The sequence below is a fragment of the Dreissena polymorpha genome, chromosome 4, assembly GCF_020536995.1.
Source record: "Dreissena polymorpha isolate Duluth1 chromosome 4, UMN_Dpol_1.0, whole genome shotgun sequence".
Lineage (NCBI taxonomy): Eukaryota > Metazoa > Mollusca > Bivalvia > Myida > Dreissenidae > Dreissena > Dreissena polymorpha.
In genome coordinates this window covers 47,089,816-47,116,737 of record NC_068358.1, presented here as the reverse complement: position 1 = coordinate 47,116,737, position 26,922 = coordinate 47,089,816, and the positions used below count along the sequence as shown (strand labels likewise).

The 26,922-nt window shown below is 36.7% G+C and overlaps 3 protein-coding genes across 14 annotated transcripts in view; all 3 read left to right on the top strand.

Moving 5' to 3' along the window:
- Positions 1 to 407: 407 nt before the first annotated feature.
- The window catches only part of LOC127876405 (tubulin polyglutamylase complex subunit 2-like), an 81,184-nt gene continuing 54,669 nt past the window's right edge, over positions 408 to 26,922 (top strand). Inside the window, exon 1 of the mRNA XM_052421626.1 lies at positions 408 to 498. The gene's annotated coding sequence lies outside the window, so the exon portion shown is untranslated. The remainder of the gene's footprint in view (positions 499 to 26,922) is intronic.
- LOC127876406 (tubulin polyglutamylase complex subunit 2-like) lies at positions 788 to 15,269 on the top strand. 2 transcript variants are annotated; one of them, XM_052421628.1, is made up of 10 exons: positions 788 to 1,061; positions 5,725 to 5,804; positions 6,354 to 6,441; positions 6,943 to 7,083; positions 7,514 to 7,615; positions 9,303 to 9,368; positions 13,205 to 13,368; positions 13,952 to 14,091; positions 14,579 to 14,650; positions 14,946 to 15,269. In XM_052421628.1, the coding sequence occupies exons 1-10, from the start codon at positions 992 to 994 to the stop codon at positions 15,007 to 15,009; spliced, it is 987 nt and encodes a 328-aa protein (XP_052277588.1). In that variant the 5' UTR covers positions 788 to 991; the 3' UTR covers positions 15,010 to 15,269. The 2 variants fall into 2 exon arrangements, with proteins under 2 accessions (XP_052277588.1, XP_052277590.1); XM_052421630.1 differs by lacking the exon at positions 9,303 to 9,368.
- LOC127876404 (DDB1- and CUL4-associated factor 12-like) overlaps positions 16,857 to 26,922 on the top strand; it is a 105,231-nt gene continuing 95,165 nt past the window's right edge. For 6 of the 11 annotated variants that reach the window (XR_008047848.1, XM_052421617.1, XM_052421623.1 and 3 more), the window contains exons 1-5: positions 16,857 to 17,008; positions 21,888 to 22,141; positions 23,893 to 24,099; positions 25,667 to 25,727; positions 26,357 to 26,529. Coding sequence is in view for 10 of the 11 variants with exons in the window: in XM_052421617.1 (XP_052277577.1) it covers positions 16,993 to 17,008; positions 21,888 to 22,141; positions 23,893 to 24,099; positions 25,667 to 25,727; positions 26,357 to 26,529 (711 nt within the window). In the remaining variant the exon portion in view is untranslated. The remainder of the gene's footprint in view (positions 17,009 to 21,887; positions 22,142 to 23,892; positions 24,100 to 25,666; positions 25,728 to 26,356; positions 26,530 to 26,922) is intronic. The other 5 variants (XM_052421624.1, XM_052421618.1, XM_052421620.1 and 2 more) reach the window with 4 other exon arrangements.

Here is a 26,922-nt window from a genome sequence, read left to right as displayed (position 1 = left end):
ACTGTCTTAGCTTCTTCTGCAGGAGTTTTTTTATGTTTCTTTTATTTGGCTATATGTGTTGGATCTTTCGATTTTTTCATCTTTTTAAAGTGCTTGTCTCTCCTTCTCATTAGTTTCTTAATTTCAGTGGTAATCCATGGCATTGAGTCTCTTGGTCTAGCAATTTTATGTGGAATATGGGTTGTAATACTGGTTTGGATAGATGAGCAGAATTTGTCCCAGATGGTATTGATGTTGCATTTGTTGCCAATCATAGATGTGATGGTGGAGTGTAGGTCTATCGTATCAGTTTTCAATGCTTCCCATCGTGCTTTTCTGTATAGGGGTATTTGTCGGGGCTTCTGGTCCAGTTTGACTTGCTGTGCGGAGAATTCAACGTATACAGCATGGTGGTCCGAGATACCTGGGAATGTATTTACCCACTGGACTTTGTTAGGAAGATTGGTGATGACTAGGTCCAATGTGCTGGTATTCCTTGTTGGTTCTTCGACTAACTGTGTGAGTCCGTTGTCGTCTAGGCAGTCTGAGAGGATATAGTGATTTCCCTAGACTTTTTCATGTATATTTTATTTAACAACTTATGAAATTCAATACTGATCATATGTCATGCCTTTATTTATGCTTCTATGTTTAGAACATGTATACTCATGGACTGTATGTCTTTTGTAAATTGAGTAAACCATTGTATTTGTCATAGACCATCGATATATCAAAAGAAATTATGGTTACACGAAACCTTTACAAAAAATTTCTACTTAAATTGTAACCTTACAAGGAGTAACCTGTCTTGAGAGCTCTTCAAATAGAAGGAAATTGTCAATGACGCTTTGTTTCGTTTTGACATGGTAGTAAAATGTAAACATGTACATATTTGATAGTTAGCAGGTCTTTGTTGCGTTCTGCAGACCAGTTGATACATTAAAGTATGCAAATATCGCAAAATACGCACGAAAGTCGTTTCAACAAGATTTAAAACTTGAAAGAAAAAAACATGGTTGAGGAAGAAGGGAAGTCGAAAAATCTGTTTGAGCAGATGAATGTCGGCATTCTCAAGTATTTGGGTAAGTTGGCGGGTTTCGCATTTAGCAATATTGAAGTAAGAAGAAAACTGAAATGTATATTGTAAGGTTTAATTGTTGGCTAAAGTAAAAATAAAAAAATGATACTCTTGGCAGCTGTGTCGGCCAAAAACGTGTTTAGAGTAGTTCGGACAATGATCCATGAAATGATGAAGAATATTATAGTCTAAATTATACATAGAGGTAGATACAAATATCATTATTTCATTTGTAACTTTGTATGCATTATTATATGAAATTATGTGTTTGATAATGACTTGACAATTGTGATGTACGATTATCTTTTAACTACACAAAAGAGTTTTTGATCAAATTAGATTACTCATGTAAGTACAATTAAAAACTATTACATTGATGTGACATTTCAGCCTTTCACATATGCACTATGCAGTAGTATCTTTTTGAATCTTAAATGATGTTATTAACATTAATGTGACCGGTGGTGCGCGCGCAACTTCTTTTTTTTTCTCTAGGCTCTGAAAAATTAAAATTATTTAATTTCTCTTTCCCCTCATGCTTAAACTATCTCCTTGTCTACAACTTACTTCAGGAAGAGTATGGTAAGCCATCTCCATCAAGATCTGGCAGATAAACTCTAAATGACAGATGCAAGAAACACTTTTTGAACGCCCCCTCATCCAACCTCGTTCTAAAAACTCATTTGTTTACTTCCGGTTACGAAATTTGAAGGAAGACCTAACGATGTTCGACCACCAAATCACAATTTTTGCGCTGACATCAGTGCTCATCATGACCAGGCTGGCATCATACTATTAGCATGAAGACCACAATGAGAAAGGCTCAAGGCCCTATCTGCCGAGACAAACAAGTCCTATTGTACCTATGCATTCTCCTACTAGCAGAGTCAATAGAACCAAACCTTGGCCCAAGACAGACCAAATTCCCCTGTGCTATATGCAGTAAAGCATGCAAATGGACAACACCCTGTGTCTGCTGCGATTCCTGTGATGTGTGGTACCATCAGGAGTGCATGGGGATGCCGGACTCTGTCTTCAAGGCACTGACTAACATAACTTGGGAATGTGTTCAATGCGGTGTGCCTAACTTCTCAACAGGGATATTCGACACAACCCTGTTCGACACCTCAAACAGCTACTCTGCCCTAAGCGACATCAGATAGTGAAATCAGCTTCAGCCGCCCAAATGCCACTTCGTCGCCCCACTGGCATCAGCATAGCTCAAGGGAAAGCCCCACTGCTGCCAGGGCTGAAAATGGACTGAGAACTCTGGTCGTTAATTGCCAGTCAATCAAAAGCCCAGGCAAGAAAGCGATACTGCAGAACGTGATTGAAGCAACACAGGCTGATATAGTCATTGGCACGGAATCATGGCTCGATGACTCTATTGGATCATCTGAGGTGTTTCCGGCCAACTTCAATGCTTACCGGAAAGACCAAGATAGAAAAACCTCTGGGGGAGGAGTTTTCATCCTGGTATCAGACAAACACAGGAGTGACGAACCAGAAGAGTTGAAATCAGACAACAACTTAGAGACGGTGTGGATCAAGGTCTAAATTCAATGAGCACAAGACCTCTACATTGGTGCGTGCTATAAACCACCTTCATCCACTGATCCGGAATATCTAGAGGAGCTCAACGCCATCCTCACCAGAATCCCAAGAAACGCCCACCTATGGCTGGGAGGTGACTTCAACCTGCCTGATATTGACTGGGAAAATGAATGCCCTAAACCACAGGCCACAAACAACACTCAATGTAAACAGCTCCTGTCAATAGCCAAGGACGCATCACTTGACAAAGTTGTCCAGTCGCCCACGCGTATCACGGAGTACACCAGTAACATTCTTGACGTTTTCTTCACAAACAACATTACTCTCATCAATAAATGCGAAACCATTCCTGGGATAGGCAACCACGAAGCCATACCGTAGGACTCTAGCTTACGACCAAGGAAGGTGAAGAAACCGCCAAGAAAAAGGTATACCAATACAGGAAAGCCGACTATCAGTCGATGGGCGATGAGTTGTCCGCACAGACTTCACAGTTTATGGAAAACAGCACGGATATGATAGTTGACGGAGCAATCTCAGATCCCGCCCCAGTAGTCAGTGGAGTGCCCCAGGGAAGCGTTCTGGGACCGATCCTCTTCCTTGTCTACATTAACGACCTACCCCTTAAAGTCTCTTCCAAGAATAGGCTTTTCGCAGATGACTGTGAAGTATACAGAGAAATATCCTCGGAGCGGGACAGTGAAGTGCTTCAGGAAGACCTCCGTCGTCTGTGGGACTGGGAGAAGCTCGGGGGAATGTCCTTTAACCCAGAGAAGTGCTGCATTTTGCGAGTGTGCAGAAAGCCATCACCAATCCTATACAGTTACACCCTCAAAGGCCACACGCTTGCATGTGAAGAAGCATCAAAATACCTTGGGGTGGAGCTGACAAAGGACATGTCCTGGAAGCCACATATTCAAAAAGTGATCAAGAAAGGCAACTTACAGTTCCCTTGGTTTCCTACGCAGGAACTTACGGATAGGCAACGAGGAGGCAAAAAGTGCAGCATACTTTTCCCTTGTTCGCCCCAACCTTAAGTACTGTTGCACTGTGTGGCGCCCATACAATAAGGAGCAGATCCATGACCTGGAGATGGTCCAAAGACAAGCAGCCCGCTATGTGACGAACAGATATCACAACACCAGTAGCGTCACATCAATGCTCGAACACCTACAGTGGGAAACTCTAGAGTCCAGAAGAACCAAAGCCAAGCTCACAATGGTTTATAAGATAACCAACGACCTCATGGACATACCAGTTTCGAAATACCTTTCCCCTAGCTCAAGCCGGACACGAGCAAACCACACCATCAAGTTCCTGCCATTATCGACATCCTTTTCATACTATCGCCACAGCTTTTTTCCAAGTATCATTGCCACCTGGAACAACCTACCAGCCTCCATCATCGCTGAATCTCCCGACTTGGTATCCTTCAAGCGGGGGCTAGCAACAACCAGATTCTGAATAACTTGTCAGCGCCAGCTACAAAGTAACTCCTAATGACCCCTCTTGGCTGTGCCGGTTGAGGTTCAATCCTCTCAGAGGCCACCGTAGTCGGAGAGGCATGAGGGAGAAGGGCGAAACGTAGCTGGTGTTCTGCTTTACTTTCCTTCTGTCTTTAAAATACAAGCTTTTCTTACTTTACTTTCCTTCATTCTTTATTCTTATTCTTTCACAACCCGTCGCATAATGATCATGCGTGATTGCAGCGATGTACAATGTAGATGTAGATGTAGAACTGACCTTTTTATTGTTGTATAATTTTTTTACTAATCTCATTTTGTTAAGTATTTGGTTATGTTTAAATACAATATTATTTTATGTCATTATTTCAAATTTTGTTTAATCAATTTGCAATCTGAAATGTGTTCTGAATTATTCTGTTCATATGATGTTTACAAAGACAATTGACAAGTAATATGTGCTAATGTAGTCATGTTAATCCTTTTTCCTGATAAAGTGTCAAAATAGCCTATGCCTCTAGCACGGCATGTGTCTGTAAAGCATGGGCAACTTGATTGCTGAATGAAGCTTAGTAGCGCAGAGAATATTGAGATTGTTTACTTTTGGTTTTAAGTTGTACATTTAGGCAAAACTATTCCATAAAAAATGATATTATTATTTTCTCTTAATCAAAAACAAAACTGTAACACTGCATATTTAGAGTGCTTAAGTCTTTGAGATACTACATGTAAGTTGGTTATTGATCCATAATTTGTTCTGTTATTATGTAAACCTCTAATACCATAATAGACAAGAATTTATCATTGAATAATGTTATTGTAAATGAATGCTGTATTTTGGGCCGGAGGCCTTTATTTACATGTTATCTAATAAATCATGAAATCTTGAAATTTGACGGACAGCTGGCAAGCAATTGCTATGAAAAGACCGTGCACTTATGATGTTACAGAATGATGATACTTACCATTGGTGTTAGGCAAATTAAGTTGTTTTGTTACAAAAGATGAATGTTTTGTTCAATAACATTACATGTGAAATATTCTGACAAAAAATTGATTTATTTGTGAAAGGAGGATTTTATAACAAACCACTTAAAATTTACAACAGTTTATACCCCCTATATCTTATTATCTATAAATCATTAAGCTCAATAGGACAATGGCAAGGGTAAAATCCGTAGTCTCCCAATATTTGCATAGCTCCTGGCTTGGACTTACTGGGACAAGTCTGCATTTGCAAACCCTTAAAATACAGTTTTTCCTCAGGAGGACAAAATGCCCTATTGCCCTCATATGATGCAATATTTATATAAGTATATACTGTTGACAGTAGTTAATAAAACAATGTATATTTATGACTATTCTGTTTGCAAAAAATATATTAAAATATATTAGTTTTATTAAATGCGTGCCATATTGTCTGCCTTATTGGTTCAGTTTTAACTAGAGTATTAACTGATTCTGACAGTGAAATGTTATTTAAATATATTTTGCTAGAATTTCTGCAACTGGGATGCTATCACTGTCATTAGACTATAAGTTTTAATGTTTATTGTTTCACAGGAAAAGTAACTATCAGTTACGTTGCTTATTGCCTCATCATCGCATAAGTGTTGTGCATAATAAGATGTTGTTTTTTCTTCCTTTCAGAAAAGAAGACCGGTGTTTGCAAACTGGAGTTAGAGCCTCGGAAACCATCAGACAGATCAGCACTGTTGGCATGGGAACAGGTAGTATTGTAATTTTCTAAAGCAAATATAAAGAATTGTTGACATTTATGTGTACGTAATAAACAACACTTTGATGTTCAACAAATGACACATGCAAACTTTAAATGTGTGCTCTCCAAACTCATGTGTAAAACAAATAAATTAAACATCAAGCAGACTTGACAAAACTTAAAGTTGTTGTGGCTTCATTTGTTACAATTTATGAAAGAGCTCAAGATAAACATAAAACCAAGAATATGTGGAAACTCTGATGGAGTTTGAATCAAAGACTTCAAGAAAAAGTTGTGCTCACACGAATTATCTGAAAAACTGATATATAAATTAAGTTAATGGTACTACATGTAGTTTGTAAATCCCTAGGAGAGCTTGCAGCCACTGTTTGTTGTTCACAAAATTTTAAGTTCTGCTCAACAAATAAAATTATTTATTGATGGTAAATTATATGTTTGCTATTACATTATTTATTAAAAGCTTTGTTGATAACAGATAAATTATTGAAAAAATGCATGACTGTTAACTTTCATTAATCTTTTATAATATATTTTGTAGAAAAATACAGTTTTCCTACCAGAAGATTTAAAAAACTTTTACATGACATCAGATGGGTTTTTGCTGACATGGAGTGTGAAGATAGACAGTAAGATTTAGAAACACAAGCCTTTATTAAGAAATGAATGTTTGCATTATATTCTAACATTTAAGGGTGCATTGTTCAGGAATAATTTCATAAAAAAGGTAAATTTAAAATGTCCTTACTTGCTTTTAAAGTTTTTAGATATTTGAGATCATTTCTGGATGAACTTGGACAAAATGTTCTTCTGATATTTATCCATTTAGATGTTTGAACAATCGAACCATAATCATAATTGTTAATTTTGTTCCAATCGAAAATAGTGAAATTATCTTTGTAAAACAATTAAAAGCAGAGCTGATCACATTTATTTCAACATCCCTGAACAATTGTCATGTCATGATGGAATTAAAAAGATTTTATATAATGATTGTTTATTAGCAATTAAACAAAAAATAATAATTGTGTTGAATGGCTATTGATTTTCTGCATCAAAACTCAAAATCATGGTTGATTGATTGTTAAAAAATGATAATAAAAAAACAAATGCCTTTGTTACCTGAACAGATGGCCCTATACCAGTGGGGAGAATGCATCTGAACTCGATGGCAAAGCTCCTCAAGGTTGGAGGGGAGGTCAACAAGACCCTGGTCAATCCAAGCCTCTCTGACCTAGATATGGACTCTGATTGTGAAGACGAGACTTCAGGTAACAATTTAGAAAACTAGTATAAGTTCTTTGATAGTGCTTCACTTGATTTGTCTGTCTGTCTGCCCATCTGTCTGTCTGCCAATTGGTGGCCCGTTTGCATGCCTGTCTCCCTTCTTGTCCACCCATCTGTCTATCTGTCCTTCTGTCGGTCCGTCCATCTGTCTGTCTGCCAGTTGGTGGCCCGTTGGCATGCCTGTCTGCCTTCCTGTCCGTCCATCTGTCTGTCTGTCTTTTTGTCCTTCTGTCTGTCTGTTGTTCTGTCAAAAAATTTTGTCAGTCTTCATATTAAAATTTCTTGAAAATTGTTATCGTTTAAAAATAATAATTCATCAACTCAAAAATACATCCAAAATGTAATGCAAACAATTTAGCGACATGACCCTATTTACTGTTTTTACAAGTACATGTTTTGTTGTTATTGTGTCAGGCACAGAGAGGCCTTCGTGGGATACACGGTGCCGAATATTTGAACTGGATCCCTGTGATGGATATGGAAAAGTCTGTCTGGTATATAAAGAAAACAAGACAGGTAATAACAACAGGATATTGGTAAATCATATGTTTTAAAGCGGCATTTTCACAGTTTTTGGCTGTGAGAAAAAAATTGTCTTAAACTTACGTTTGTTGTTTAACAATAAATTGTAATTCATATTCATATGTCTGGAATGAAGGCTCATTGAATGTGCAAACTTGAAACTTCAGATATTGAATCTCAGATAATGTACTGATTTTTTTATATAAAACAACTACCTGGTAAAACCTTGAAAAACCTTGTTATTTTGTGCACCAAAAATTCACAAAAATCATAAAAACAACAATTTGTCTGAAAATAAAATGACTACCATGTTCACAGTTTTGGAAGATGAAGATGAAGAATTGGAAGGTTTTGACTCGTGTTCTTGTTTAATTAACACTAAGCCATGAAGCAGTCTCTTTAATCAATTTGCTTTATGTTCTTCTTATACAAATTCTTTTTACTAGCCGTATTATTGACAACCAAAAGTCAGCATTAGTATAAATACTAAAATATTACTTATCTATTTATTTATTATTGCTTTTAATACCTTTATTTCACATTTATTTTCCTGTAAATATAAATGATTTTAAAAAAAAAGTGATATTTGAAATAGAATTAAAAAAATATAACAACAAGGACATACTCGTAGATAAAGTTAAGTTTAAACATGTTCCTGTCATGGGTTTGGAACTCCTGATCTCTTGAAGCAAAAGCAATCATGCCATAGCTCCAGACTGGCTTATGAATTTCAATAGAAGTGTGAAAGCTGTGTCTGTTAAACATGTTTAGCTAAATTATTTTTGAAAAGCGTTACAAGTGCTCAATGTTTAGCGTTGCTGTTTTCTGAGAAAACCCATTGTCATAGCCAGCTCGTTTTCCGGCGTCCGCGTGCTAAAACCTTAATATTGGCTCTAAAATCTAATGCTTCCACCTACAACTTGAAACTTCATATGCAGACGCACCTTGATGAGTTCTACACGCCACACCCATTTTTTGGTCACTAGGTCAAAGATCAAGGTCACCCACAGCCAAGCGTTGGCACCCGTTATGCGGTGCTCTTGTTTAATATATTTTGATTGATGATTGTCAATAAACAAACATATATTTGTCAGAATTTTCTAAGTCAGGAGTATCATTGTGCTTGTTTGAATACAATACATACACAGTGAGCATGTTCTTTAGCCCTTTGCATGCTGGGAAATTTGTCGTCTGCTAAAATGTCGTCTGCTGAACTTCTTAAATAAGCATTTTCTTCGATTTTTTTCAAAGAATACTATAAGAATAGCAAACGGTTTGGATCCTGATCTGATGAGACGCCATGTTCTGTGGCGTCTCATCTGAATCCAAACTGTTTGCAAAGGCCTTCAATATTCGGTTCCAGCACTGAAAGAGTTAAAGAATTTCGTCAATAACCACTAATATACTCGTTGCTGTAATGCATAGCAGTTTTTTCTTTTAACTAGTTTCTCCATACCTTAAAATAACAATATAAGGAAAGTAATTCCATGTTATTCTGACTTACTGTAAGCCTTCAACAGAAAATGATGAAAAATAAAATTGTTCTTACATTGTGTCTAAAACTGTTCAACGTTAAAATCAATACAAAATAGTTATGTTTAAATGACAAAATTCCGATTTAAGCTTGATTCATGTTATGCCAGGCATTTATTATAATTTTAACATTTGTGATATTTTTTAGTTCCAGAATTTAAGGAATCAGCTGAAATTGTTGAAAAAGTGTACACATCTGATTTTATGAATTTCGGTAATGGTCAAGCCACAGAAATATTCAGTTTTTGTTCTTTGAAACATTAGTCAGCATTCCAGTGATCAAGATAAATAAATACCATGGTAGTTCTTGTGGAACCTTCGGTTTCCACACAATGTGTTAGGCTTGTAAGAATATTAATTTTCATTTTTGATTTGTTGCTTTTTTATTAGCAAACTGAAAAAATATAATAAAATTCTTTAATAATGTTGCATCAGTATGGCCTATGTCTTCATTGGTAAATATATACATAAATCATTGATTTCAAATTACAAAACTACCTGAAATCTTTGTTTATAATAAGAACAGCTTTTTTAAGCATTGTATTTGAGAGACTGCTGTTAGTTTTATCTATATGCAAAATAATGACCTGCATCATTCAAAAATGGGTCTTATGCCATATGCAATCAGTGTAGCTCAAAAACAGCCTGCATATTTGAGTCGTGTTCTGAGAAAACTGGGCTTAATGCATGTGCGTAAAGTGTCGTCCCAGATTAGCCTGTGCAGTCCTCACAGGCTAATCAGGGACGACACTTTCCGCTTTTATGACATTTTTCGTTTAAACAAAGTCTCTTCTTGCCAAAAATCCAATTTAGGCGGAAAGTGTCGTCCCTGATTAGCCTGTGTGGACTGCACAGGCTAATCTGGGAAGACACTTTACGCACATGCCATATGCAATCAGTGTAGCTGCAGAACAGCCTGCCTATTTGACTGTTCTGAAGCTACTCAGTTCAATATAAAATCATGCAAGGTTTTGTTGTCTTATTAGCAGACAGGGTAGATCCTTACCAGACTGCCCGATCGCACAGGCTGGTGTGCAGATACACTAACTATGGCATAAGACCAATATTTGCATTATGCGGCTCGTATATACTTTTTTATGCTCCCCCAAAATTTATTTTGGGGGCAGCATATAGTCACCGCTTCGTCTGTCCGTGTGTGCGTCTGTCTGTCCGTCCGTGCACAATTATTGTCCGGGCTATTTCCCAGCAACTAATGACCGGAATTCAATGAAACTTTATGGGAAGCTTCACTAACAAGAGGAGATGTGCATATTATCAGCGGGTTCTGGTCGGATGATTTTTCACAGAGTTATGGCCCTTTGAAATTTTCTATAAAAAAATTCTTGTCCCCCCAAATACTGTGCCCTCAAGACGTTTCCTTTTATCTGAATATATAGTGCAATATTGTGACCAAAAAAAACTTTGGGGAGCATCACCTGTCTCCGACGGTTTCTTTTTTGTAAGGAGTTCCTTATCATATGTATATGAATGAGTGTCTTGACTACCATTCCTTGATTACTGGAGTGTTGAATATGAGCTCCTGGGTGACATCTATATTTAATTTATTAATAATCTATATGCATATTTTATTCTCATAGCACCATTCTCAAAATGTATGTTGCAATGTTGTTCAACAAAAACTATGTGTATGCTGACATATTTTGTGGCGCGCTTTCATTGGAAGTTATAGTTTAGCCAGATTTTGTTACAAGCAAAAACAGATTTTTTTATTTGCCATTTAAAGCAAATGCAAGTGATTTGGTTGCCGTTTGCATACAGGCTACCTTTGTTCCATGTTTCTTGTGACCTCCCAGAGGGATGTGCATTGTGTGGGACTTGATTATGGTTGATTTGGCTAGTTATATAAGATCTTGTTATTTGCTTTCTCGGTATTTGCACTGACTTACTTTTTGTTGAATATAATCCCTTTCAGCATTGACCCAAGTTGTAACTCAGTTTTTTTTATTAGCTCGGCTGTTTCCGGTGAAAACCCGAGGTTTTTTCATATCCAGCTTGTCGTCCGCCGTCCATAGTCCGCCAACCGCCGTAGGCGTCGTACTTAAACCTTAACATTGGCTCTAAAATCAAAGTGCTTCCACCTACAACTTTGAAACTTCATATGTAGATTCACCTTGATGAGGTCTACACGCCACTCCCATTTTTGGGTCACTAGGTCAAAGGTCAAGGTCACTGTGACCTCTAATATCAAACTTAAACACAGGCTCTAAAATCAAAGTGCTTCCACCTACAACTATGAAACTTCATATGTAGATGCACCTTGATGAGTTCTTCATGCCACACCAATTTTTGGGTCACTAGGTCAAAGGTCAAGGTCATTGTGACCTCTAATATAAAACTTTAACATAGGCTCTAAAATCAAAGTGCTTTCACCTACAACTTTTAAACTTCATATGTAGATGCACCTTGATGAGTTCTTCACGCCACACCCATTTTTCATTTTTGGGTCACTAGGTCAAAGGTCAAGGTCACTGTGACCTCTAATATAAAACTGTAATATAGGCTATAAAATCAAAGTGCTTCCACCTACAACTTATAAATTTCATATGTACATGCACCTTGATGAGTTCTACACGCCACACCCATTTTTGGGTCACTAGGTCAAAGGTCAAGGTCACTGTGACCTCTTATATAAAACTTAACATAGGCTCTAAAATCAAAGTGCTTCCACCTACAACTTTGAAATTTCATATGTAGATGCACCTTGATGAGTTCTTCACGCCACACCCACTTTTGGGTTACTAGGTCAAAGGTCAAGGTCACTGTGACCTCTAATATAAAACTTTAACATTAACCTCTACATTCGCTCAAAAATCAAAGTGCTTCCACCTACAACTTTGAAACTTCATATGTAGATGCACCTTGATGAGTTTTACACGCCACACCCATTTGGGGTCACTAAGTCAAAGGTCAAGGTCACTGTGACCTCTAAAAAAAAAAAATTCTGACAAGCTTTCGCAGCCGAGCTTTGCACCCGTTATGCGGTGCCCTTGTTTTATACTTTTGAGGTATCATTTTCATTCCTGAAATGGTAATGTTTTCACATACAAAAACTGCTTGATTGACTACATTTAATTATATATGCCATTCCACTTAGGTGCCTTAACTTGAAATTAAAGTACTTACCAGTATGTCTGAATGTAATGCCTTTTTTCTGTGGTGCTTTTTCATTCACGATTGCTTTAATTTTTTTTATCTTTACACACTTTGCTTTTTTGTTTCTTTTTATTATAAGATCAATTTTGCCAGATTTTACCTTTTTATAATCTATTAAAAATGTATTGAATAGGATTTTGCACATATTATACTACATCAATTGTATATCATACAAGTTTATAAACGTTGCACAAATATGTACATTTTATGTTTGTCACAATATTTCATTCTAGTTTCTCATTGTGTTGCTAATGAGTATATTTTATTTAGATGTTGCATTTCATTAATTACTGCTTTTTGTTTCCAAGGTGGTCATTTTTGAAAAAAAAATCAACTACCACTTTAAAGTGAAGGTTATATAATATTCCATATATTATGTTCATGTATATGAATATACCCAAAATCTCCCTATTGGTTTTGTTAAATAATGAGGTAATCTTAACCCTTTACTTGCTGGGAAATGTGTCGTCTGCTTAAATGTCGTCTGCTGAATTTCTAAAAAAAGCATTTTTTTCGAATTTTTTTTCCAAAGAATACTATCAGAATAGTAAACAGTTTGGATCCTGATGAGACGCCACATTCTGTGGCGTCTCATCTGGATCAAAACTGTTTGCAAACGCCTTCAAAATTCGGTTCCTGCACTGAAAGAGTTAATATTTACTGGCAAGTGTATTATTTACTGGCATTGCCACATGCCGTGCTTTGTCACATCAAAACTGAAAGTGTTCTTGCATTAATCTACTGGATATTCACATTATTTTGTAATTACATGGGTAGGATTTTCTTGTAGGTAAAAAGTAATTTATAACAATTCAGATTAATAAACTAAAAAAAAAATTATTTTGAATTTAAGTTTACAGTATTTTCTGTTAACAGGCGGAGCAGACCCTAAAATAGAGATCTGGTTTTTGGACAGAGCCCTTCGCTGGCATTATATCACGGAATCGTTCACATCATACTATCGCCTTATGATCATGCACCTGGGCCTACCACAATGGCAATATGCATTCACAGACATAGGCCTTTGTCAGCAAGCTAAGGTACACATTACTTATGAAGAATAAAAAAGGCATTTACTTTACCGTAAAATACTCAGATAAACTTTCATATACGCAAACTTATGGTATTACCATTCCTTGTAAAGAATATATCAATTCTATGGGGAATCAATTTAAATAAAAGTTGGTGGCCAACTTGGCTTACACATGTTAAATTGCAATATGTGTTTGCATAATCAGATTTATAAACTGCTAGTCCGTTATTATGTAACCTAGGAAACAGTTACAAAACAAGAAGCTTGTGCTACAAAATGGGAAATACTTTGACATAATACATGTTACTTTTGTATAAACAAACAATAGGTTACAATACTGTACACAATTAAAGGTCTTTGAAAAAAATGTGTAAGATTAATAATCAGGCTGTTGAGACTGGTTATATATACTAAGCAAACCAATACAATAAAAACAATAGTTGACATATTTTGTTATATCATTAAAGCTATATTTCATCTGTTGCGTTTTTTTTTACTTTGTAGATACTTTTCTTGTGAAGCCTTTTAAGCAAATAACCTACAACTGCACTTTAACATATTCTTGTAAATGTTTTTCATAACCTTTTCAGCAATGGTTCACCATGTATGCTCCGCTGCGACTGGAGTTGGATGCAGAACTGAGTGTCACTGGTGATCACCCTATTGATTCTATCTCATCCACTACTCAGATAGATGTGGGGAAAGTTTTTAAAGGAAAGTCCGATAAAAAGTTAGTTTTATAGTTTTAATGGTTGAGTTTGGGATCTATGAGAGGCAATCATGTTTGTGGAACAAAATTAGTATGTTTCATTATTTGCTCCATTTTATTTAAGTGTAAATTCTGTATGTTTTATTTTGCATACTTTGGTTTAATACTGGATCCAGTCCAGCTTTAATAATATGTATGATATTTGATGTTATTATAATTTGTGTCTTGTTTTGAGAAAACTGGGCATAATGCATGTGTGTAAAGCGTCATCCCAGATTAGCATGTGAAGTCCGCACAGGCTAATCAGGGACAACACTTTTCGCTTTAATGGTATTTTTTCGTTTAAAGGAAGTCCCTTTTTACAGAAAATCTAGTTTAAATGGAAAGTGTCGTTCCTGATAAGCCTGTGCAGACTGCACAGGCTAATCTGGGACAACACTTTACGCACATGCATTATGCCCAGTTTTCTCAGAACAAGACACATTGGTTGTATCTTCTTGCATAATAGGAAGCCTGTACCTGCACAGACACAGTCACAACCAACTGGGCTACGGAAAAAAGGCGCAATTACTTCAGCAAAGTATGTGTTTGCCATTTCTGTGTTCTTGACCATCAGTCTAATCAAGTGCATATAAAGTGTTGGTTGTTTTATTTTCATTCATATGTTATTGTATAGAAATATTTGTGTTGAAAATGTAATTTTTATTCTACTATATTGCTGTTTAAACAGGCATTATTTTTAATCACAACATATTTCACTTTAAATGTTTTCAAAATAAGGTGTGCTATATTTTAGCCTGAAAATGAGCTCAACATGCAAAATGTAGGCATCTGTAGTTTACATTTTGTTGTCACCTTTTTCTTGCACATTTCAGAGGAGGAACTCAGACAGGGCTGAAACCAAGCGGATCATTTTCTCAGCTCTCTGGCAAGAAGTAGGGCATGCATAGGACAACAAAATATGCGATACATTTGATTGCCTTACGCCTTTACATCCTACCAGATGTACAGTGTGGGCTTTTGTGTTGAGATTGTTTGGTGTTCAGAAACATCACATGAAGCAAAACAATGTTGTTTTGCCATAAATTTGGCGATGAAACGATGATCAAAGTTAAATTGGTGTATTAACTTTTTAAAGTATATTGGTATGATTGTTTGCACAGATTGCAACAAATGAAATAAATTTATTAATAATTGTGCGTTAATTTCTTCTTAATCATACCAACTCTTGGTACGTTTATCATTGGGTAAACTGTTGTCCTCACTTTAGCTATTGGCACATTTTATTTATGTTACATGAAATGCAGCAACATGCAGTGCTCCAGCTTGGATTTGAAAAGGGCAAGATGGTCAATTGTTAAATAATGGCACAGTTATTTTATCCATGTGGTATATTTACAAGATAAGAGGTGTTCACCACATTTAACTATATGTATTCTGCTTTGAATTAAAAGTTCTGAGTTCCAATGATGTTGGAGGTGTCCCCATCAGTGTGTTTGCATGCTCAAAATAATTTGAGGTGTTGTTTGAACAACCATGGAATTTTTAGTTAATATACCAGTACATGAAGGAACTTTAAGTGCGAGTCTCTTGAATTATTGTTATATCATAATTACAATTAGTGATTTATTATAAAATATTATCAGTATTTACCATACCCAATATATTATGTTACTATATATTGATACGTTAAAAAAGAATGGCTTCATTGAACAAAAATAATATATCAAGTAATTCATTGCATTTGTTATATTTACATTCGAGCTTTATAGGCGGATTTCTTAACATTAGCTTTACAGAATCTTCAATATGGCCCATATTTTATAAATGTGTCACATTAAAATTATAAGTTTTCCTAGATTTGCACATAAGCAAATAGATCACACTTCTTGATGAGGCTTTTTTTACACAACTTATTATACAATTTATAACCTTTATAACAGTTTGTGCATTGTTACACCAGAGATAATAACAGATTTGAACCGTGCTCTGTGAGAAGGGGGTTAAATGCATGTGTGTTAAGTGTCATCCCAGATTAGCCTGTGCGGTCCGCACAGGCTAATCAGGGATGACACTTTCCGCCTGGATTTTTGGCAAGAAGAGACTTTCTTAAAATGAAAAATATAATACAAGCTGAAAGTGTAGTCCCTGATTAGCCTGTGTGGGATGACACTTTATGCACATCCATTAAACCCCTTTTTCAAAGAGCACTGCTGATATGTAATGTCAATATCAACCTTTGGACCAACTTCCATTATGATTAGATAAAAAATGTTGGATCAAAAGTAGTAACAAACTAAACATTGAGACCGCACAACAGGTAAAACTGACCAAGAACATAGACTTTGTGCTCTAATTAATGAGCTAAACCAAAATCAGTATATCTTGGCGGAGGGGACAATAATGAATCTCTACTGCTGTCTGGAGGACCTGCGGCCCTTGGCTACCTGGCGTGTCCATCTAAGTGATCAACAGGTAGAAAAAAACGGTACCATATTTCAGGGCGATTGAGACAGAAAATATGAATTGAGAACGCACGACAGGCAAAGACTGACCACAAAAATTGACTTTACTCCGACTTTTCACATCAGAAGAGTATATTTGAGGCTTTAAAAATGCATCTTTTTTAAAAATCAAATCCCCTGCCCCATACTATACATCCATCATACATATGATGCTGATTTGGGCTCTGTATATGCACTTTGCTTTTGCATCACTTGGACAGACCCGCTTGTTGGCGAAGTTCGGAATCCGCAGAATACACATTGACCAAAACTATTTTAAGAGTGGCCTCCCTTGTACTGTTCAACGACGATTTCAAAACAAAACATTTACGTTCTAACTTCTAAGTTAATGCAATAGTTTACTGAATAAATATGTTTATTTGCAGATCTTCTTTAAAGTGAAAACGAAATCTACGCTATGGGAATAACAAGGGGTAACTATGTGCTGTTTGATTGTTGCTTAAAATCGTTTTTTTCACTGTGATAAATAGCAAGAGGAAAGTTGCAACTTGCACTACACTTATTGACTTAACACTAATCGCCTTGTTCAGTACTTAGGATCTTGTTTAACTTCATAGTGTCGAGATTTATTAATAAATTAATAACTGCAAATTATGGCACTTTTCCAGCGGATCCGAATATCTGACCCATTCCAAGGCATATAATATAATTAAAAATATTGTTACATGAATGTAAAGTTACCATTTAAAAAACTAAATTTTCCATGTTGCAGACTTTAGCATGACTACAATACTGCACTTGCAATATGTTCTTGAATTTTTTTTTCTGATATACTCTGATAAAAGTATTGTAGGTTTCTATTGTGCAAGTCATGTTATTTAAATGTTTGCGTCTGTATTTTAAAAACACATGAGCCCAAGGGTGTTTTAATGTATACAAATAAGTTCGCCATGGCAAAGTGGATACAGTTTCTGTCTAGTGATCGGAAGGTAATGGGTTCAAGGACCCAGGACTTCTTATATAGTACAAGTGTTTCAATGCTCTAGAGAAGCCCTGCACTTAATGCAAAGAAGAAGAATCTTTAAGATAATTACTTGAAAGCTGAATAAGCTTGAAATCACGATGCAAAACTTGTTAAACCACAGTCTAATAAATTTATAAGATTGAAACATTGCAATGTTTTACAAGTTTAATGGTTGGTTAATTTTATCAGTGACAATAAGATGTCAAGTCCATATAAACAGACTCCCTATGCACCTCTTCATAAACACAACCGCAGGTCAACTCGGCAGCTGATCAGTGCCCATCCCTTAACCGACTTCGTTTGTGACAAATTGCGGAAAGCAATTGATAAACTTTGAAAACATGTTAATTTACCTGAATGGCAACCTACAAGCTTTATCCTTTGCATGCGCCCTTAAAAACACCCTGATGTTTCAACACACTATTCTTCTTCAGGGGTGGCGAAATCAAATGTCCGAGTTGCCCGAGTCGTACATTGGCTTGTCTGGGCAACAGGCCAAGTGGGCAACTGATTTTTTTCAATTAAGTTGTCCGTGGACAACAAGTTTTTTAAAAGTCGCGTCAAGGTATACAAAAATACATAGTATTAGAGCCGTAATTAAGTTTTACAAAACCGGATGTTGACATGCGATTACATTGTCAGTGCTATTTGCGGAGCAAGCAAGCTAAAATTTCAATCTCTTGCACGACGGTTACATTTCATTCACCTCTGTGTTGGGCTCAGAACGGACTATTGTTATGAAAGCGTCTCATTTATGTCATGATCATTCAAAGCGATCATCATTGAGGTTACAGAATACTAAACCATCTCTTGAACGACGGTTACATTGCATTCACTGAATTAAAGAAAACCATCTCATACCATGATATCTTATATCAGTCTTAATTCATTATTATAAAATTGATAAGGTTTTTTTATGTTAAGAAACCAACATACATACACACGTCGAAGTAATTCCTAACGTCACTCAAAAAAAAAAAATGTTCAATTGTTAACATTTGTGAAGTGCGTGGAATGATTCCATCTGCGCAAATGGGCAATAAATTAGTTCCAAAGAGTTGCATTAAAACTCGCAAGTTTTTGCACGATTTATCGTACATTTAAAAGTCATATTTCTTAATTTAATGCATGCGATCTTAAATATCCAATCAAATATACGTTGAATGCGTTTGTTCGGTTTTATCTATTGTATAGACAAAATGAAGGGCTGAGCCTTTCGCAGAGTTGTATGTGACAGCAAGGAACGACAACTCTGCATGGAGATTGCTAAAATACGTGCACTTTCCTGCGCAGTGATCTCCCTTATTCTATAAGAGACCGGGACCATGCCGCATTTTCAACATTCGACCCGACTGTTAGACAGTGTACAGACTGGTTTCTTTATGTTTACAATCACACGGAAATAAAAAGTATCAATCTAAGATAATCAAAACACGGTCTACCTTGTTATTTAAGAAGACTTTAATGGAAATGATGAAACTTTTTTTTTTAATCTTCAACAACAGAGCAGAAACCCGAAGCTTTGAGCAGCCAACCTCCCAAAAAACTAAGAAAGATTCTGATAAAAAATATTATCTAAGTAAACGCACTAGAACTTTTCAAGAAACTTGGCTGACAGATTTTCAATGGTTACCAGTTTATATAATCAAATTGCTACCAGTAGCGGAGCCTCAGTCTGATGACTCAGAGGTTCACATATTGGAGTACTAGTTTAATTTGTTAAGATTACTATGTACTTATGTTCAGCACATATTTTAATTACACTAGCTTCGCAAGATTAAAAGTTTGAGAAAGTCTTTATATTGTTTATAATATACTGCTATAATGCATGTACCATTGAAATATAATTATAAACAAAACAAGCAAATCATACTCATTTTGATATATTCCACATTATTTAACATTAATCAATAAATGCGTTTATAATTTATATAAACATAAACGGACAAGTGTAGTTCAGCTACGGACAAGTTAAATTTCCTAAATGGTTGTCCGTGGACAAGTATAGTTTTTTGAGATTTCGCCACCCCTGGAAATTCTGAAATTTGAAACAACACAAAGTTTGACATCATAATTCATTAAGTCTTAGGCTTCATCACACAAAGTTCATGTCTCAGCCAACAAAGCTCTCTAGATGCAGATTTTCTTAATGTGAGTTCTATAAGCCAAAATATTGTATGATAGTCAGAATGTCTGTTATTAAATTTAATGAATGAAAAGCAATTGGTCATTTTGGTGTACTGCAACCTAACCGATAGCGACACTTTAAGTTGGCAACATTTCGCCATTTTTCCAATATGGTGGATAGATGGTTAGAAAAATAAATGAAGTAAATAAAAAGCAATTGTGTTGTGCTTTAATGGTACCATTTGCATTGCTTTTTGGTTATGAAAGGCAAACGTTGATACTTTTTTTGCAGTTTCAGTGTTCCTTAGCCTTTGAATTGGTGATCAAATTTTGCACCTTTGAAAAATTGATGGTGCATTGCAACTCTCAGCACCCCTTATGGTTGTAAAGCTGAGTGTTGAATTATTGCAACTACAAGATTTCTTTCAACATTCTTGTCTTTGGCAAATTTTAAAACCTTTTTTTTTTCTCATAAACGACAGTAAAGGTTTGGGTTGAAAGCGGGATACTGCTATGTTTGATATATATTAGAAGCCCTACATTGAAATTTCCAACATTTGAACCTCAGTTTCTCCATTGATTTTAAATTTTTATTAGCTTGGCAGTTTGGAGAAACCCTGAGGTATTGTCATAGCCAGCTTGCGTCCGGCGTCTGCATTCCGGCGTCCGCGTTGTGCTAAAACCATAACATAGGCTCTAAAATCAAAGTGCTTCCACCGTATACTTTGAAACTTCATATGTAGATGCACCTTGATGAGTTCTACACGCCACACCCATTTTGGGGTCACTAGGTCAAAGGTCAAGGTCACTTCTGACAAGCTTTCATTTATTCAAAACTGCACCCAAAGCTGATCAAGGGTCGGCACCCGTTATTCGGTGCTCTTGTAAAGTTAGCTGCACATTTTTCGGAGAAAAAGTGGGGATATTGTGGTGATATTTGTCTGTCCGATGTCCGTCCTGGCCACCTGCTCCTCCTACACTATTTGCACTAGAACCTTGAAACTAACATACCTGGTAGCTATGAGCATATGTGCGACGGTGACAGTGACGAGTTTTGATCTGACCCCTGGGTCAAAAGTTATGGGGGTTGGGGCGGGCCGGGTCAGAGATTTTCACTCATTTTTTTATGTTATTTTACATAAACGTCTTCACTTCTGCACCGATTAACTTCAAATTGATACTGAGCCTCTCTTATGACAATACGGTCAATCTCAACTATGCATGGCCCCATTACCAACCCTGGGGCGCCCATGGCCACATAGGCCACGCCCACCCAAAATTGCCTTTTACTATAATTTCTTCATTTCTACACCGATTCACTTCAAATTGATAATGAACCTCTCTTATCACAATGCGGTCAATCTCAACTATGCATGGCCCCATTACCAACCCTAGGGCACCCCGCCCACATAGGCCACGCCCACCCAAAATTGCCTTTTACTATAATTTCTTCATTTATACACCGATTTACTTCAAATTCATACTGAACCTCTCTTATGACAATACGGTCAATCTCAGCTATGCATGGCCCCATTACCAACCCTGGGGCGCCCCGCCCACATTGGCCACGCCCAACCAAAATTGCCTTTTACTATAATTTCTTCATTTCTACACTGATTCACTTCAAATTGATACTGAACCTCTTTTTTGACAATACAGTCAATCTCAACTATGCATGGCGCCATTACCAACCCTGGGGCGCCCCGCCCACATAGGCCACACCCACCCAAAATTGCCTTTTACTATAATTTCTTCATTTCTACACCGATTTACTTCAAATTGATACTGAACATCTCTTATGACAATATGGTCAATCTCAACTATGTATGGCCCCATTACCAACCTTGGGGCGCCCCGCACATAATAGGCCACACCCACCGAAAATTGTCTTTTACTATTTTTTCTTCATTTCTACACCGATTCACTTCTAATTGATACTGAACTTCTCTTATGACAATATGGTCAATCTCAACTATGCATGGCCCCATTACCAACCCTGGGGCGCCCCTGGGTCAAACATGCGGTGTGGGGATACGCGTCGGCCTCTGCCGCGCCATTTCTATTTTATATTGATTTTATGCAGCTGTATAATTTCTATTGAATATTGCCTATAGTATATTGTTTTAGATGACACAATAGCCTGCCCTTGCATATAAATTATATAATTATTATTTACCTAGATAAATATTTGTTGAAAACAGACTCGAGATGCCGAGGCTCAGTACCGTCCCCTGTGAACATTCCTACACAGTTGTTCAAATACACCCTAAGACGTGAAACAGGGACTGCCTACATCAGTGATTCTCATGCGCAGAACTTAGTGGATGACTATGTGTCACAGTTAATGCCACAACTTTTTAGAGAGAAAGAGTTTAGACTGGGACAAATCAATAAAGTCTTCTCTGCTAAATGGTTGAACCACAAGCAAGTTGTTTTTGGAACCAAATGCAATAAGGTAAGGACTGTCACTTTTTAGATGTAACTGAAATGGTGCAACATTGATCTTTATAAATTCATCAAAATTACTTGTATTTTGACTAGTTTGTGTTACGCTTGACTATAAAATAGTTAGAGGTAACCCTTTCCCACTCAAAGGCATAGTGAAAAAGGCTATGTACAAACAGCATAAAACCAGAACAGCCTGCGAGTAACTGGCAGTCTGTTCAGGTTTTATGCTGTTTGCTTCTCATCAGTATTTGAGGGTTTGAAATGAAGCCTTTAAAACTTGAATCTAGTGAGACAGGTCTTTAATTAAAGTAAACTTTCTTAGGATTTACATAAGTGTAAGAATATGTGTCTAAGTGATAAAGGGTTAAACTACGTAACTTGCCCATTTAAACGTTTGCATGCAACAATTTCAGTTTTGTTTTTTCTACAAGTATTCGATTGAAACATCACAAATGTAATTGGCGCCATTGCTTTAGGTAACTGATCAATGCAAATAACATTGACGCATAATTAAGCAGATTAAAGCATTTGTTGTCTTTTTATTGCAGCTTCATGTAAAGTACAAATTATTTTTCCATATCCATGTCTTGGGGGTCTTGTCTCAAGGTGAGAAAATTGTGATACCTGTCCATGACTCGAACCCAGTACAACTTCCTATTGGCGCGAGTTTTTTCCTGACTGAGCTAACCTGGCCACCGCACAAGCTCTCCCCTAGCCTGACTAAGTTCATACCATGACATGCACCCCAACTAGGATATGATTTAGATCTCAAATGCAGGGATTTGGGCTTTTGTATAATTTACAAATTAACCATTTTAAAGTTTACTCTGATAACATTATGGCCTAACTAGGATATGATTTAGATCTCAAATGCAGGGATTTGGGCTTTTGTATAATTTATAAATTAACCATTTTAACGTTTACTCTGAAAACATTATAGCCCCACATTCGGCACCAAATTTGCAAACGGCCCCAGACTCAAACCGAGGACACCTCACTATCAGGACGAGTGCTCTCCTGATGGAGCTAACAGGGCCACCACACACACTCTCCTCTAATGTGACAAAGTTTGTCTCATTACATATGGGTCTTGTGCATGGTATTGAACCAGTGCTGCCTGGCTGAAAACGAAGATTCTACACTCTGACCTCGACGGTTTGATTAGAGGCTAAGGGCCCTCTCTTGCCGCCAGGGGAAGCCACCCACATACCTCATGAGGGGGAATTTCGCGTTGTTTTGGGCGAAAAGGGGAATTTTAAAAGATCATTTTACCAACCATTCAACACCTCAAATTGCTATATTTTAATGTGATTTACATAAATACATGTATACATTTATATTCGATATTTGGCGGTAAAAAGTGCGAAACGAGGGCCCTGAGGCTTGAGGGGGGTCATGAACAAGTTCATACAATGACATAAACCACACTTGAACATGAATTGTGGGACTTGTCTGGGACTCTAAACCGGGATGCCTCTCTAAGTCGCTATCAGGGGGAGTGCTCTCTTGATTGAGCTAACCAGGCCACTGCATAACATCTCCCTTTGACCTGTTTTTTAGCTGAATTTGCCACTATCTGTTATTGGAACACTCTGTTGTTTTATTTTTTGCAACATGAAATTCATGTTAATTTTGGCAAATACATAATCTCTGATAAAACTACAGGTATTCAATTGACAATCAGGGTCGTCATGCAAGACCACTGACCGAGTATATAATATCCATTTCCCAGTAAAATTGGTCTTTTTCTTGTAACAGTTGAAGGTGCTTGACACTCAGACTAGTGATGTGGTTGTCATCCCATCGTTAAAGAGCAGCAGTCGAAGCGTGCCCGCAGAGTGCCCGTGCGGAATCCACAGTGTCGCCATTAACCCGTCTCACACACTGCTTGCCACAGGGGCTGAGTTTACCAACGATGTTGCTGTGTATAAACTGCCGTCATTTGATCCGTATTGTGTTGGGGAGGTAAGAGAAATTCTTTGATTTCTTAACCCATTTATGCCTAGTGGACTCTCCCATCCTTCTAAATTGGATCAATTTATTTCCAAAATTAGGGATGTCTAGTATATTTATTTCTATATTTAGAATATTTCTTAAGAAATTCCTTTAAGCAAACAGCTCAGACCCTGATGAGATGCCACATCATTCGGCGTCTCATCTGGGTCTACGCTGTTTTCCAAGGCCTTTTTTCTAGACGGTAGGCATAAATGGGTTAATTTTGGTTTATGTGGCGATGTTTAAAGATGAACTTTAGAAGTATTTTACATTAGCTGACCTTCGCATTTACACAAGAATATAATAGTATGGTTAGCCTGAAGAAAATATATTAAGTATCACTTCATTTATACAAATGTGTGTTTATTTGTAATGTACACTTCAACACTGTTATTTCAAGTCGTCGGGACCGTTAAAAAAACTTCGGATTAACAATAATTTGACATAAACATTTGACAGAAGACTTCTTTGATTTTGTAATATATAGCGTTGTGGAATTGGAATTGTTCGGTTACACTTTACTATTAATAATTGTTTTAATTAAACACGTAAACTAGTCAGATAGCAATAGATTTCTACTTGTAACAAACGGAGGAATAAAACGATTCTTTTTCTTCTTTTTATTTTTCTCTAATTACAGAACATAGAAAATATAATGAATAGCACAAATTATCAAAACATATAAAATATCACGAATAGCACGAATTATCAGAACATATAAAATATAACGAATAGCACAAATTAACATACATGTAAATACATATGAATACATTTTCGGAAATGAATTAACATTTTTTAAATAAGACGAGATGTCTTTCTGAACACCGGCGTTAGCAGCATTTCTCCTATTTGTCAAGGACATTGAAGAACTCGCTTCCGCCCGTGTTTTGCTCGCAGAACTGCCTTACGTCGTTGATTGGATATCATGTTCGTTCTTGTGTTGTCAGCCTCGTCGTAGTCGTTGTGACGACATTATAAAACTAACACGCTACGCGCAGACGACAAAGGTGTAATTATCGGCTTTTGACCGGCCACGGGCAGATGACAAATGTGTGAAATTACGCTCAGTGTTTTGCAGTTTTGACTTCAGATTAAAGATTGATAATTAGGTGCGAATTATAGTGTTGGGACCGACAGAATCATTTCGAATTAACGATTTCTTCGGTTTAACGAAGTTTGGATTAACAATGAAATTGTACATTAAACAAAGAAGAACCAAAATCGGGACCCGAAAAATACTTCGAAATAATGGTGACTTCGGATTATGGGTGTTCGAAATAACGGTGTTGAAGTGTATGTTGATTTATCAAAACACTGAATTTCTGAACATTAAAAGAAAGCTGTATGTGTAAGGTTTTAATGAACATTTAGAAAAGTAGATAATTTCTTTAGCCAGCAAATAAGATAAAAGATCCAATTTATCAACTTGATTTCCAAGAATAAAATGGTCTGATTTCTTTGGAAACTGGGACTTTAAACTGTACAAGTGATAATTTGAACATAGCCATAAACATCAAGCATTTCTTTGTTGTTTCAGAGGGCACACACTGACTGGATATTTGACTTATGTTGGCTTGATGATGAGTATTTGGTAACAGGTAATCACGCTGTACACATATTTTGTGCGTGCTTTATGAATTTGATGTTCAGTTTTAGCTAACTTGCTTTTGTTTGAAGTTGTATGTTGTCCTATATTTGTATGTGCATGGTGTGTCAATCAATGTTAACACACTAGAGTCACATTCTATGCCTAATTTTCATGAAACTTGTTGGAACGATTGGCCCACAGATATCTCTGCTATATTCAAACTAGGTCATTTGTTGTGTGTGTGTGGGGGGGAGCATTTAATAGGTCACTAGCTCAAATAGTGGAACAAAAAGCTTTTGAACATTAAAAGGGAGTGCAAGTCATTTTTTGGAATGAGCTTTGAAGCTATGGCCTTAGGCAATTAGGTAAAATCTTATGAGTTTATCACAATCTATAGTAAAAATCAACATGCAGTGCCAGATATTTGTTTGTGGATATGTAAACTAGTATTTCATTCATTGGACTGTGTTTATTAATTATATAGTCAAAATCATCTGACAGCCCTCATGTCATCTTCAATTTCGGTATGACATGCTTATGGAACAATATTTCATTCTAATTTGGTATTGAAAAAATCATGTTTTTTTGCTGTAGAACAATGTGCTAAAATTTGTTTTACTTGACACTGTTTGCTTTAAGGATCTCGAGACAGCAATCTTGGCCTCTGGCACATAGACGACGTGGATAGTGGGGAGACCTCGCCTCTCTGGAGCCTGCAGGTGCCCGAATACAGTATTAAAAATCCAGTTGTCGTGAAACGCTGTGGAACTGCAAAGAGGGTTCGAGCATTGGGATGCCTTCAGAAAAGAAAGGTTAAATAACTTATTATGATATCTCTACAAGTTTAGGCACTACCAGAAATTGGCATTGTCTACTGTATCTTTTGTAAATTTGTGATATTTTAGCGAGGCTGTTTTCTGAGAAAACCCGAGCTATTGTCATAGCCAGCTCGTCGTGTTGTGTCGTTCGCTGGCGTCATGCTAAAACCTAAACATAGGCTCTAAAATCAAAGTTTGAAACTTCATATGTAGATGCACCTTGATGAGTTCTACACACCACACCCATTTTTGGGTCACTAGGTCAAAGGTCAATTTCACTGTGACCTCTAAAAAAATAATTCTGACAAGCTTTTGCAGCTGAGCATGGCACCCGTTATGGGGTGCTCTTGTTATGCCCCCGGATCAAATGATCGGGGGTATATTGTT

What these genes read in the sequence shown, in the direction of transcription:
- LOC127876406 (XM_052421628.1), top strand. Translation starts at nt 992, where the DNA reads ATGGTTGAGGAAGAAGGGAAGTCGAAAAATCTGTTTGAGCAGATGAAT. An exon ending in CACTGTTGGCATGGGAACAG is followed by an intron (nt 5,805 to 6,353) that starts GTAGTATTGTAA and finishes TATATTTTGTAG; the next exon opens with AAAAATACAGTTTTCCTACC. An exon ending in ATGGAGTGTGAAGATAGACA is followed by an intron (nt 6,442 to 6,942) that starts GTAAGATTTAGA and finishes TTACCTGAACAG; the next exon opens with ATGGCCCTATACCAGTGGGG.